This window comes from Castanea sativa, chromosome 3 (genome assembly GCF_040712315.1).
Source record: "Castanea sativa cultivar Marrone di Chiusa Pesio chromosome 3, ASM4071231v1".
NCBI classification, from domain to species: domain Eukaryota; kingdom Viridiplantae; phylum Streptophyta; class Magnoliopsida; order Fagales; family Fagaceae; genus Castanea; species Castanea sativa.
In genome coordinates this window covers 10,516,193-10,530,065 of record NC_134015.1, presented here as the reverse complement: position 1 = coordinate 10,530,065, position 13,873 = coordinate 10,516,193, and the positions used below count along the sequence as shown (strand labels likewise).

The 13,873-nt window shown below is 27.9% G+C and overlaps 1 protein-coding gene across 1 annotated transcript; it reads left to right on the top strand.

The window, feature by feature from the left end:
• Positions 1-2,701: 2,701 nt before the first annotated feature.
• Positions 2,702-13,443, top strand: LOC142628312 (disease resistance protein RUN1-like). The gene is made up of 6 exons (XM_075802411.1): positions 2,702-3,329; positions 9,476-10,580; positions 10,756-11,031; positions 11,139-11,861; positions 11,972-13,004; positions 13,312-13,443. The coding sequence occupies exons 1-5, from the start codon at positions 2,857-2,859 to the stop codon at positions 12,518-12,520; spliced, it is 3,126 nt and encodes a 1,041-aa protein (XP_075658526.1). The 5' UTR covers positions 2,702-2,856; the 3' UTR covers positions 12,521-13,004; positions 13,312-13,443.
• The last annotated feature ends 430 nt before the right edge of the window (positions 13,444-13,873 follow it).

Below are 13,873 nucleotides of genomic sequence, written 5' to 3'. Positions count from 1 at the left end.
CAAAAAAAAAAAACTATTTGATACTTAGACTTCACCATTTTCACACTTGTGAATGTTTCTCACACATGTCTACAATTTTAAATTTATGTTTTTAACTCTACTGTAACTAGATTATCTTGGCATGTACTTTGCTATTTGATATTTAAAAAGCTTTACTCATTACAGAATGTTTAACCATTTATCTTTTAATTAATTTGCATGCAGTTATGTAAATATCTCAATTGTTTTCTTAAAGTTCACAACAAACAATTAAACCAATATTTCTTAATTTTTTTTATAAAAAATAAAGTTTTAAAAAATTGTTTGGGTCGGATCGGGTTGACCCGCAAAAAACATGAGTTGGGTCATGGGTTAACTCGTTTTTGCTTGGGGTCAAAAAAATCGAGTTTGAATTAAGTATTTTTTGAGTAGGGTCGGATAAAAAAATTATGACCTGTTTTACCATGTCTCCTTACGTTAGTTTATACTTTATATAGTAAAATATATAATAACTTTAATATTTTCATTTATTATATGTGAAGTGTTTAGAAGTTACTGTTCTCAGAAAATGAATTCACAATAAGGTCGAATTTTATGTAAGGGCCCATTTTACGCGTGAGGAATAGATTTTGCAATGTGAAATGTGATCGTAGTGACAGGTACGGTTGTTTCTACCAAACAAAAAAAAGAGACAAGTATGGTTGTTTCTACCCAAAGAAAAAAAAGACAAGTACGGTTGTAATAATGTTCAATTCAAAGAGTTATTTTGGGTTTCACCCAGAAAGTTCCATGATATTGCAATGTAAAAGTGTGACTTTCAAAAGTTTAAAAAGTTATTCTAAAATTAAAAAGAAAAAAGTTTAAAAAGTGTACTAGCCCCACCAAAAGCAAGACTACGTCAAAGTCTCCTCTTGCTTGCAATAATCACTTCCCTCGTTCCATGTGTTGCACGCTTATGCTTTTTATTACGTGTCCGGCTAATGTATGTACTTAAGTCATTTATTTTTAAAGATATTTTATTAAAAATTAAAATAAAATTAAAATTTTTTTAATTGTAGAGAAAATATTATTAAAAATAATTAATTATCGTGTGCCTTAAGAACACATATTAACAAAATCCTTTTATTATTAATGTGAAAGTGAATGTTATGTTAGTCTCATTAATTTATGTATAATAAAATTATATGTAAAATTTATATAATTTTACTTAAAAATTGACTCATATTAGTGTGATTTTTTTTATTTAAATATAATTATAATAGTATTGTACTCACTTCAAGCGAGATTTTGGGTCTATTTAAAATCTGCTTATTTTATTGAAATTAAAATTTTTATTAAAAGTATTATAGATAAAAGTAAAAGTTAGTTGAAATAATATAATAGGATCCATAAATAGTATAAAAAAATATAATAAGATCCATAAATAATAATAAAAATAGACTAAATAATAAAATAAATTAATAAATTTTTTTTTCAGAATCAATAAATTGATAAAATTAAACACCTGAAACGCACACTTCATACTCTTTCTTTGTAGGAGGTACTCACTTATTTGTTGTAGTGGATCTATGACGAGACCATGTGAGAGAGAGGGAGAAAGTTTCGATAAAAATGAGTGTACGTCAAGAAAATAAAGGGGGAAAATCTGATGATGTGTGCATAGTAGAACTGACTTTGACAATCTCAAGGAAAAAGAGGGGAAATCTATAAGAAAGAGAAAAACTTACTTGATGATATCTCAAATCTGAGTGAGCGGTGACTAAAGATAGCTACTTTTTCAGAAAAAGTAAAAACGTGTGGGTCTCTCTTGAACTTAATATTTATATTTTTGATGAGTGCGTTTCATGAATGCCTTAGACCATTTATCAATCGTCAATTTAAAAAATATAGGTATATATAGAGTACATTTGGATATATTTGGATATAGATAAAAATTAAGAACTGAAAATACTGTAATAAAATAATTTTTAAATATGTAAATAATACCGTGAGATTCACTTTTAATTAAAAAATTGCTAAAAAGTACGTTCATAGTGACTGCACAATACATGCGCAGTATGTGCATAATGATTTGTCCCCTTGAGATGAGATGTGCAGCAGTGATTTGTCCCATTTTAATTAAAAAATTACTAAAAAGTACGTGAACATGAACTGTACAGTATATGCACAGTACATATATAGTAACTGTACAGTATGTACACAGTAATTTATCCCCTTGAGATGAAAAGTGCAGCAGGAGGAAAAAAGAAAAAAAGAGGAAAAGGCTGAATGAGTTCGGCCTTTAGCACAATCCAAACCGTACCATAAATAAAATTTTATAAAAATAATTAGCTATTTTTCTATAAAATTTTTTTATAAAATATTTATTAATAAATATCTTAAGTATATCCCTTAGTAAAATATTTTTTGATAAATTTGTTGTTAAATTGAATAATATTTAGGAATAACGATATCTACTTTTATTGTATATTTTAATTTAACAAGAAAAATAGATAAAAAAGAAAAGAAAAGAAATTCCCCAACGGGTAAATGCATGCTCACAGTTTGATTAAGTACTTACATAGTTACGCGAAGTACAAGGCCAAAAAAGAAAAAAAGTACTGACATGAACAAAAAAAAGTTTTCTTCTTTCCTCCGGGTTTCCGGCTTCCCCTTTTTTAAGTTGATGATGGTCTTAGGACTATATATTAGAGTCTCCTCTTGCTTGCATTCAGTCACCCTTTTCCTAATTCCTTTTTCGCTTACTTCAATTATATTTACAAACTCATCCACAGCTCTCCTTCTCCTCCCTTTAGATCTTCTCATCCGTCTATTCGTAAATCCCAGCTCTCCTTCTCCTTCCTACAGATCTTCTCATCTTTCTACTCTTAAATCCCAATGGCCTCATCTTCCTCTTCCACCCACCAACCCAAAAACTTTGATGTCTTCTTGAGTTTCACAGGTAAAGATACCCGTCATGGTTTTGTAAGCCATTTGCACAAGGTTTTGTGTCAGAGAGGTATTTACACATTCATCGATAATGATCTCCCTAGAGGAGAAGAAATTTCTGTAGAACTTCTCAAAACTATTGAAAACTCAACCACGGCAATAATCGTATTTTCTGAAAATTATGCATTCTTTACCTGGTGTTTGGAAGAACTTGCTAAGATTGTTGAGTGTAAAACAAATAAGCAATTAGTGCTACCGGTGTTTTACAAAGTGGATCCATCAGAAGTTCGTAAGCAAGAAGGAAAGTTTGGGGAAGCATTAACTATGCACGAAGAAAAATTTAATGATAAAAAGAAGATACAAAGGTGGAGGAAAGCTCTATGTGAAGCAGCCAATCTCTCTGGTCGGGACTCCAAACAGAGGTATATACTTAGCGATTACTCTTGTTAGTTGTTCTTAAGGAGTTTGTTTGTTTGTTTGTTTTTTTTTTAATGCAAGTTCTTAATATGTTTTAATAGTTTTTGTGATCACCATTAAAGTTTGGTAGTGGTAAACCCGTGCATATACATGGTAAAATGAAAAATAATCACAAATACACAAGTCAAATTATACTTTTTTTTTTTTTATAAGTTCAAATTATAGGTGGTATTAATTTACACATTTTTTAAATCATACATTTCGCCAATATGATTTATAATTAAATTAAATTAAATTATTTCTATTTTTGCACTTAATAATTTATTTATCATAAAAATTTAAAAAATTAGATGGACATGTGGAGCAAAATTAGACTCTAATTAAAATTTAATTTAAAATCTAATTGGATTCAGACTTTTTGATTTTTACTCTCAATAATTCACTTAATACAAAAATTAAAAATTGGATAGGACATATGATACAAAATTGAGAATTCACGTATAATATAATTGAATTTTCTTTGAGGTTTAGCTATATATGTTATTCAATATGGACTACCATTAATTGTTTGATATTATATTTTTTTATTATATAATTTTACTAAATTATGAAAGTATTCTTTTCTTTTCCATATCTCATTATTTTAGTAATAATGATGGAAATAGAAGAACTTAATATTATATTATCTTATCAATTATTAATTAGGAATTTATGCTGCATATTATATAGAAAAATTTGAAATAAAAACTTAATTCATTAGTATTTTAAAATAATTAGTGTGTAACCTTGTGTATATGCATAGGTACAATTAAAAACAGTGACAAAGTTTAGTTACAAAATTGGTTGTAGGCTAAAACTATATTCTTATTCAATATCTTTTTATTAGATATGAATAATGACAAATTTACTATTGGATTACATCTTCATTTTATATTCTCTATGCTTGCAAAATTTCTAGAAAATTAAAAATTAATAGCTATCTCTTCAATAAATTGTTTAAATTGCAAGTTTTTGTAGTTTAAAATTATGCATAAAATATAAACTTATAGATTATATAGTAAATAATATCTAATTGACACAAAATTTGACATGTTTATTAAGAAAATATATATAATTTAATAGTTAGATTTTCAAAATATGTAAGCTTACAACCGATTTTGTAGATAAACTTTGTCCTATAATAATCACAATTACACGGTTCAAATTATATATATATATATATATATATATATATATATATATATATATATATTAGACGAGGTTCAAATTATGCATGATATTAGCTTATACTTTTTTAAACTATACATTTCTAAAATATGTAATGATTTCTCATTATATATATATGATTTAGAATTTAATTGGATTTAGATTTTTCGGTTTTTGCACCAATAATTCATTTTCACTAAAATTAAAAAATTAGATAGACATGTGGCGCAAAATTGGATTTCAATTAAAATCTAATTTAGAATATAGTATGTAACTCGTGATTACGCACAAAAATTAAATTGTAGTGGTGTTTTTTATGTTAGTTTGAGTTATTAAACATATATGACAAAATTTGACCCAAAAAAATTATGAATTGTAGTGGTGTTTTTTATGTTAGTTTGAGTTATTAAACATATATGACAAAATTTGACCAAAAAATTTGGAGGTACTAAAATAGTTTTTTCTTGCAATTTTCATAATATTGGTTATGACAAGTTTCTTATTACATTGCTATTACATAATTTTGAAAATTACTTTTGGATACTACATTTACAATAACAATTCATAATTATTGTTTGTGAAATTTTACTAAATATAATACAAAATAAAATAATAAATTGGTTAAATAATATCTTCTAAATTGAATGTGAATAGATGCATGAGATCGTTAAGCTCAATTACAATTTGTTACTTTCAATATTTTTGTATACAAAATATCTAAATAGAAACAATATAAAAAATATGATCGTTATTTCAAAGAAAAAAATCATAGCAAAAATCTAAAAAATTTAGTTTGTATGGAAAGCTAAAAATAGCAAAATCCAATTTTGATTTTAATGAATTTTCTCTAAACTTTGGTTTAAAAAAGCAATTAAAAAAAACAGCAAAAATCTAAATAGTTTAATTTGTATGGAAAGCTAACAAAAACAAACTTCAATTTTGATTATAATTTTTTTTTGAGAAACAATTTTGATTATAATTTAATTCCCTAAACTTTGGTTTAAAAAAAGCAATATATAAATATATATTTATATTTTACCTAGTTAATAATGGACCATATATAGTAATGGTATATTACATACATGACTAATAAATTTGAACTGTTTTTAGTTATACAAAAAAAGGCTCATAAATATAAAATCATTCAAAACTCTCTTTTCCTCTAATTTTATATATTGAGTTAAATATATGATTATATTTTTCATGGTTTATTTATGTTGGACTTCTCGTTTTCTACAGTAAATTAACTCATTTGATATAAAATTTAAAAAACTTAGATTAGATGATACACATGACGCAAAATTAAACATTAATTAAAATTAAATTTTTACACTGAATTAACTCGGTATAAAAATTTAAAAACTTAGATTAGATAGAACATGTGGTGCAAAATTAGACTCTAATTGAATTTTAATTTGAAATCTAGTTGGATTTTCTCTTAGTTTTACCTATTGATATATACTAACATGTAACTCCATGCAAACACATGGATGCTTTTAAAATTAAACAAAATTTTTATTATAAAAATATAAATAATAGTCATTATTTTTTTTTAAAAGTGTGTAACACATGCATTTATGCATACATATCGATACATTTAAAATTAAACACAATTTTTATCATAAAATATAGATAATTAGTTAAATTATTTTTTTAAAGTAAACGTAATTAGTCACATATTAATATTCTTACCTAAATTTAATACTACATATAATCATTTTTTTTAAATTTTTTAATAAGATAGAATGTGTAGTGATTTTTGTTATGTAGTAATTTTTATTTTATTTTATTTTTAAAACAGGTGGTGATTTTTATTGAGTATATGTGATTTTTTTAATTTAAATTTTATAGTTTATTAATATTAGATTCTTAGTATTTTGTACTCATTAACTCATTTGACACAAAGATTTAAAAACTTAAGTAGAAACGTGGCACAAGTTTAAGTGGATAATTATGATGTAGTTCCCACATAGATTTAGACACATGGCACAAAGTTGGATTATAATTTCAAATTCTAATTCAATTTTTTCTAAGTTTTACCTATTAATATGTACTAGCTTGTAACCTCATGCATATGCATGAAAACACTTGAAGATATACAATAAAATGCATAATATAATTCGTATATATATATATATAATTTAAATACTATTGATAGTCATTTTTATATTTTGTTAACTCTTAAAATTTTTTCTAAGGATATTATTAGGTATAAATTGTAAATTGTCCATGTTTTTAAAAAAAAAAAAAATATTGTGAAGCACTTTTTTTTTTTTTTAAGATTCATTAATTTTTTTTTAAAATCATGTAACGCATGCATACATATAAATTTAAAATTATACACAATTTTTATCATAAAGTATAGATAATTAGTCAAATTATTTTTTGAAAGTAAACGTAATTAGTCACATATTAAAATTCTTAACTAAATTTAATACTACGTATAATAATTTTTTTTTTAAATCTTTAATAAGATAGAACGTGTAGTAATTTTTGTTATGTAGTCATTTATTTTATTTATTTTTGAGAAATATGTGATTTTTATTGAGTATATGTGATTGTAATTTAGACACATGACATAAAATTAAGTGGATAATTATGGTGCAGTTCCCACATAGATTTAGACATATGGCATAAAATTGGATTATAATTTCAAATTCTAATTCAATTTTCTCTAAGGTTTACCTATTAATATGTACGAGCTTGTAATCTCATGCATAATCATGAAAATACTTAAAGATATACAATAAGATGCATATATATAATTTAAGTACTATTGATAGTCCTTTTTATATTTTGTTAACTCTTTAAAAAATTTTGTAAGGATATTATTAGGTATAAAATGTAAATTGTAAAAGTTTTTTTTAAGAATTATTGTGAAGCACTTTTTTTTTAAGATTAATTTAGTTTAGACTATTTGGTTTTTGTACTTAATAACTCACTTGTATGAATATTTATGATGTGGTCTCATATTTGATTCTAAAATTAAGAAATGAAACTCTTTAAGAATAAAAAATTTAAGACACTTGGTGCAAAATTGGAACTCTAATTTTGAATTATAATTTGAGTTTCTCTTAGTTTTAGCTATTATTATATATATAGATATATAGATGACTTATAAATTTAAATTTTTTTTAGTTATATGATTATGTTTTTTATGGTTTATTATATTGGACTCCTCGTTTTCTATACTAAATTAACTTATTTGGCACAAAAATTTAAAAATTTACATTAGATGGGACATGTGGCCCAAAATTAAACTTTAATTGAAATTCAATTTTTACACTAAATTAACTCACTTGGCACAAAATTCTAAAATTTAGAATGGATGAGACATATAGAGTAAAATTAGACTCTAATTGAATTCCAATTTGAAATTTAATTGGATTTTTCTGTGCTTTACCTATTATTATATATATAGACTAGTTTGTAATCCCATGTATATACATGGATACACTTAAAGATATACAATAAGAAGCATAATATAAATCATATATATAATTTAAATACTATTGATAGTCTTTTTTATATTATTTTTAACTCTTTAAAAAATTTTGTAAGGATATTATTAGGTATAAAATATAAATTATTCATGTTTTTTTAAAAAAAAAAAATATTGTGAAGCACTTTTTTTTTAAATTTTTTTTACGATTTATTTATTCTAAACTCTTTGGTTTTTGTACTTAATAACTCACTGGGATGAATATTTATGATATGGTCCTACATTTGATTCTAAAATTAAGAAATAAAACTCTTTAAGAATAAATAATTTAGGACACATGGTGCAAAATTGGAACTATAATTTGGAATTGTAATTTTTAGTTTCTCTCTGCTTCACCTATTATTTTATATATAGATATATAGATTAGCTTGTAACCCCATGCATATGCATGAATATACTTAAAAAAATACATTAAGATACATAGGATAATTTTTCTATATATAATTTAAATATTATTAATATATAGTCATTCTTATATTTTCTTAACTCTTTAAAAAATCTTATAAGAATATAATTAGGTAGAAAATGTAAATTGTTCATATTTTTATAAAATTGTGTTTATTAATTCTTAATTTTTGATATTGTGTAGCACTTTTTTTTAATTTTTTTTAACCGTTCATTAATTTTAGACTTTTTGGTTTTTGTATTTAATAACTCACTTAGATGAATATTCATGGTGTGGTTTCATATTTGGCTCCAAAATTAAGAAATAAAACTCTCTAAAAATAAATAATTTAGGATACTGGGCGCAAAATTGTACTCTAATTGTAGAATATGATTTGGTTTTCTCTAAGTATGTATATATATGTATGTATGTATATATGTATATACACACAAGTTCAAATTAAACTTGGTGTAAGAATTACAACTTACGCATTTTTAGATTTTTCGCGATTTTGCACCTAATAATTCATTTGTCACAAAAATTAAAAAATTAGTTGGAACACATGGCGCAAAATTGAACTCCAATTAAAATTCAATTTAGAATCTAATTGAATTTAGACTTTTTAATTTTTGCACCTAATAATTCACTTGACACAAATTTAAAATTTAGATGAGACACGTGGCGCAAAGTTAGATTCTAATTTAATTAGTTTTTCTAAATTAGAGTCTAACTTTGTGTCACGTGTCTTATCTAAATTTTAAAAGTTAGACTCTAATTTAATTAGTTTTTTAAATTAGAGTCTAATTTTGCGCCACGTGTCTCATCTAAATTTTAAATTTGTGTCATATGTATATATATAGAATGGTATTCCAATTTGAGTATGTCCTCCTCTAACTAGACTTTTTATGCAGCTTCGTGTCAAAAGCTAATTTGTTACACACAAAAAGTGAATAAATTTTTTCAAATCATTAGGAATACTTCAGTTATGATTTTAGCTTACTTTAGTTAGCTTACGCTCTTATTTCGTTTACACGTGTTAAATGGTTTGTGAATGGCAGCCACGATGAATCTGAACTTGTCCAAAACATTGTTGAAGATATCTCAAAGTCTATATTCAATCAGATGCCATTATCTGTTGCTGAATATCCAGTTGGAATAAATTTTCTCGTAGAGGATGTTCTAAAATCTTCAAATATTGAATCAAATGATGATATTAGCATAGTAGGGATTTATGGCCTTGGGGGAGTAGGCAAAACTACAATTGCAAAAGCTATTTATAATAGAATTTCATATCATTTTGAAGTAAAAATTTTTCTAGAGAATATTAGAGAGAAGTCAATAACAAAAGGCATAATCCACTTACAAGAGGCACTTATTTATGAGGTTTTAGGTGATAGGAGTTTGAAGGTGCATAATGAATGTAGAGGAACCGACATGATAAATAAAATTCTTTGCCAAAAGAGGGTTCTTATCATTCTTGATGATGTGGATAATTTGGACCAGATAAAAAAATTGCTTGGAAAATGTGATTGGTTTGCTTCTGGAAGTAGAATAATTGTGACAACAAGAGAAAAACACTTGCTAGACACTTTTGAAAATGGTGTCTCAACCTATCAAGTTGAGGAATTAAATGAAAATGAATCTATTGAACTCTTTAGCAAGCATGCCTTTCGAAGCAACGAACCAAATGAAGATTATTTGAAACTTGTGGACCGAGTTATATGCTATGCTAAAGGCCTTCCACTAGCTCTAGTAGTAATGGGTGCTGATTTGTATGGAAGAACTGAACTCGAATGGGAAAGCGCAATAAATAAGTATGAAAAAATTCCTAGTAGAGATATACAAAAAATACTACAAATAAGTTATGATGGATTAGGCGAAACCGAACAACATATTTTCCTTGATATTGCATGTTTCTTCAAGGGATATAATTATGATAAGGTTGTAGAGATACTAGGCACTTGCGATTTATACCCAGTATTAGGTATTAAAAAACTTATTGAGAAGTGTCTTTTGACTAAAGAAGAGAATACATTGTGGATGCATGACTTGCTACAACAAATGGGTAGGGAAATTGTTCGACAAGAATCACAAGGAAACCCGGGACAACGTAGCAGACTATGGAATTATGAGGAGGCTCTTGATGTACTAACTGAAGACATGGTAAAATTTTTTTGATTCATTTTCTCCATTTTTCCCACATGAAAGTCGTAATCACATTTTTTATTTATCCCTTTTAATGTGGAAGAAAATTCAAAATTCTTAATGTGATTTTTGTTTAAAATTTAATAATTGTTATTTCTTTTTTGGTGATTTACTTACCCTTTTATTCCATTAGGGATCGGATAGAATTCGAGGCATAATGTTGCGGTCGCCTGAATCAAAATCAACAATGGTGCAATTAGAGGCACAAATATTTCATAAGATGAAAAATTTGAGATTCCTAATAATTCGTAATGTACATTTCCATGGAGGCCTTGAATATCTTCCCAATGGATTAAGATTGCTTGACTGGGATGCATATCCTTTTTCTTCATTGCCATCGAGTTTTTGTCCTAAAAAACTAGTTGTGCTCCAAATGCCTCGTAACCGAATGGTGGAACCTTTAATGCAGGTATTGTCATTAGTATTTATTTGTAAATTATTATATATTTTTAAAGTTTTTATTTTTAATTTTTTAATAAATACTTCTAAATTTCGAATTATTTTTTTCTTTCACAGATTCGTGCATTGGAATTCGTGACACATGTGGACTTAAGCTATTGTCCATTCATTAGGAAAACACCTGACTTATCAATGTGTCCAAACATAAAGGAATTGGATCTTAGTGGGTGTGAAAATTTGGTTGAGATTGAAAACTCCGTGGGGCGTCTTGATAGGCTTGCAGTGGGGTATTTTGGGCTTTGCCTTAGCCTTCAGACCAGTCCGCGGTCATTTCGGTTTTGTCGTAAGCAAAGCTGTCAAAATCTGTCATTTGGGAATTTGATTGGGCTTAGGGAGTTGTATATTGCAGGGCTTGGAAACCCATGTCATATTTCAGGTAGCATCTATAATTTACAACATATAGAGACACTCCGTCTTATTGGCAATTTCTTCACATTTCCAAGTGATGCGGAGATTGATAGACAGCCATTGTGCAATTCTCTGGGAGGCTTTTCCAAATATGTTTTTCCAAGCTTGAAAAACCTATTTCTTTTTCAAGTTTTTAATCAATCAGCAATAGATTTTATTTTGAATTATTGTTGCCCCGTCACATTGGAAAGATTAGGCTTCTTCGACTGTCGCGAAGATGTTACCCTCCCAGAAAGCATAAGCAGATGTGAGAGATTACATTGGCTTCATATTCCAAGTTGGGAAATTCCTAGGCTTCCACGAAGTTTAAGATGTTTAACTTTAACAAATAAGTGGCCTCTTCTGCGGAGTTCAAAATCAATCTTTCATCGGGTATCTCTCTTAAACTTAAACTTACTTAGAAACAGTTTTTGCTACCTTCCAAATACTACGTGACTTCATTTGCTAAGATGTAATTTGATGATTTCGTTACTTGCATGCAGTTTCGAGAATTGATAGGGGTTCCGCCAAATCTACCACCATGTTTAGGTGTGACCAGCCACATGTTAATGGGTACTCCCTCATTTACTACAATATCCCGTGCAAGTGCTTTCCCATTTGGCAAATATGTCAACAATGAGATTCCAAGTTGTTTCAACCATCAAAGGAATGGAAATTTAATATCATTCTTAATTGGTCCGGAATTTCCAACAATTGCTCTCTGTGTTGCTTTTGAGCCACCAAATGATTTCGGTTTTTATTGTCATGCCATCATTTCCATCAATGGCAGTAAACAAATGACCAAAAACATAATGATTGTAGAGAGTTGGGGTTATGAGCACATGTGTTTTTCTTGCATCTCATTGCAGGAACTATTTGAGGGCTTCAATCTTGGTGATCAGAATCTCGTTGAGATCTTCTGTCAAACCTCTCCTCTTCCTTCTGGCGAAAAATCTCCTAATATTGAATGTATAGGAGTCCATGTACAATGCATTTGTCCTCAACCTCAAAAATCCACTATCTTCCATGACAACTATTGTATCCAACCCTGAGGCCGTCGAATTTCAAAGAGAAGAAATGTGCACCAACGGCTTAGACCATCTCTTCTCAAAGGTCCAAATTTTATCCTGCGTAGACTGTACAATACCCAGTACCGTAGAACCCTGTGGCCAACCCCAAGTACTTCTCTTCAACCATTACTAAAAGCAAGAAAAATCAGCAACAAAAAAAGACCCTTAGTAGCAAGGAGCCGCAAATGTTTGTGTGGAGCTCAAACCCGTTGTCGGTGTCCCAAGGAGGTTGGCTCCACATATTCAGCAGGACCAGTTTCAGTGCATTCGAGCAATTTGGAAAGTCGGATTATCTCAAGTGCTATGAATGGTGGCGGGTCATCCTCGGTTTCTGATTCGGGGCTTTCAATGGATGTGAAAAATGGGTCTGACTTGGATTTGGAGTTTGACTCAACCATTAGTGATCAGTATCCGCAGTCAAAGAAAGGGAGAACCTCTTGATCAAATTTCAAAGAAACGTGGCAAGGTACTGTTATTACATTGAAACTGTTTTCCTTTGTATGTCTTTGTTTGATATCTTTTGCGGTTGTTATTACATTGAAATATTCAGAACATACCTCCCTGGTTATAATTTCTTTGATTGCTTAACCTTCATTGAGGTGCAACAATTCTGTTTTTGATATGATTTGGGTTTGTTTTCTTCAATATGGTCAATGTATGTGGAGCACAGGAGCTCTAACTATCAGGCCATCTCCCTTTTTTTCCTCTCTACCCGAAAAGTAGGAAAAAAAAATTTATTCGGGAATTTGATTTAATTGTTTAAAAACTTACAGGTTGGCACACCCTGGAGGACCATTGATGATGAACTAGACAGTGGCATTGTTGAAATTTATAGAAAATGTTAATGATTGGCACACCTTGGAGGATCATTGTGATAAAAAAAAAAAAAAAGAGAAAAAGAAAAAGGTTTCTGTTCAAGATGTTTGCCTTAAAACTCATTGCTAGACCCTTTCTTTGGTGGATATTGGTGATACCATGTTATTCAAGAAATGAATATAGGTGTGTTTTTATATCTTGTCATAATTTTGCATTTCTCATTGGCATTGAAATGTTGATATTAGTATTATGCTTATATTGATCCTGCTGTGGGTAGTGATAAATTTGGTTATGCAAAAGATTTATTTATTTATTATTATTACTCTAGAAAGTATGCTTAAAACAAACAAGATAGAGTCAAGCAACCAAACACCCCCCCACCCCATGTCTTATTATGAGTCATGTCAAACATAGATGGACTCTTTTCCCACAAGAGTTTAATATATTTTGAAGAAATATGGCCTTTTAGCATCTCCAAAATCTATATACTAATGGCCAGTCAACCGTGTTCTGCTTTGC

Bases quoted from the DNA above. Each gene is read 5' to 3' on its own strand.
- LOC142628312 (XM_075802411.1), top strand. From the start codon at position 2,857: ATGGCCTCATCTTCCTCTTCCACCCACCAACCCAAAAACTTTGATGTC. The intron at 3,330-9,475 runs GTATATACTTAG...TGTGAATGGCAG, and splicing joins GGTCGGGACTCCAAACAGAG to CCACGATGAATCTGAACTTG. The intron at 11,032-11,138 runs GTATTGTCATTA...TTTCTTTCACAG, and splicing joins TGGTGGAACCTTTAATGCAG to ATTCGTGCATTGGAATTCGT.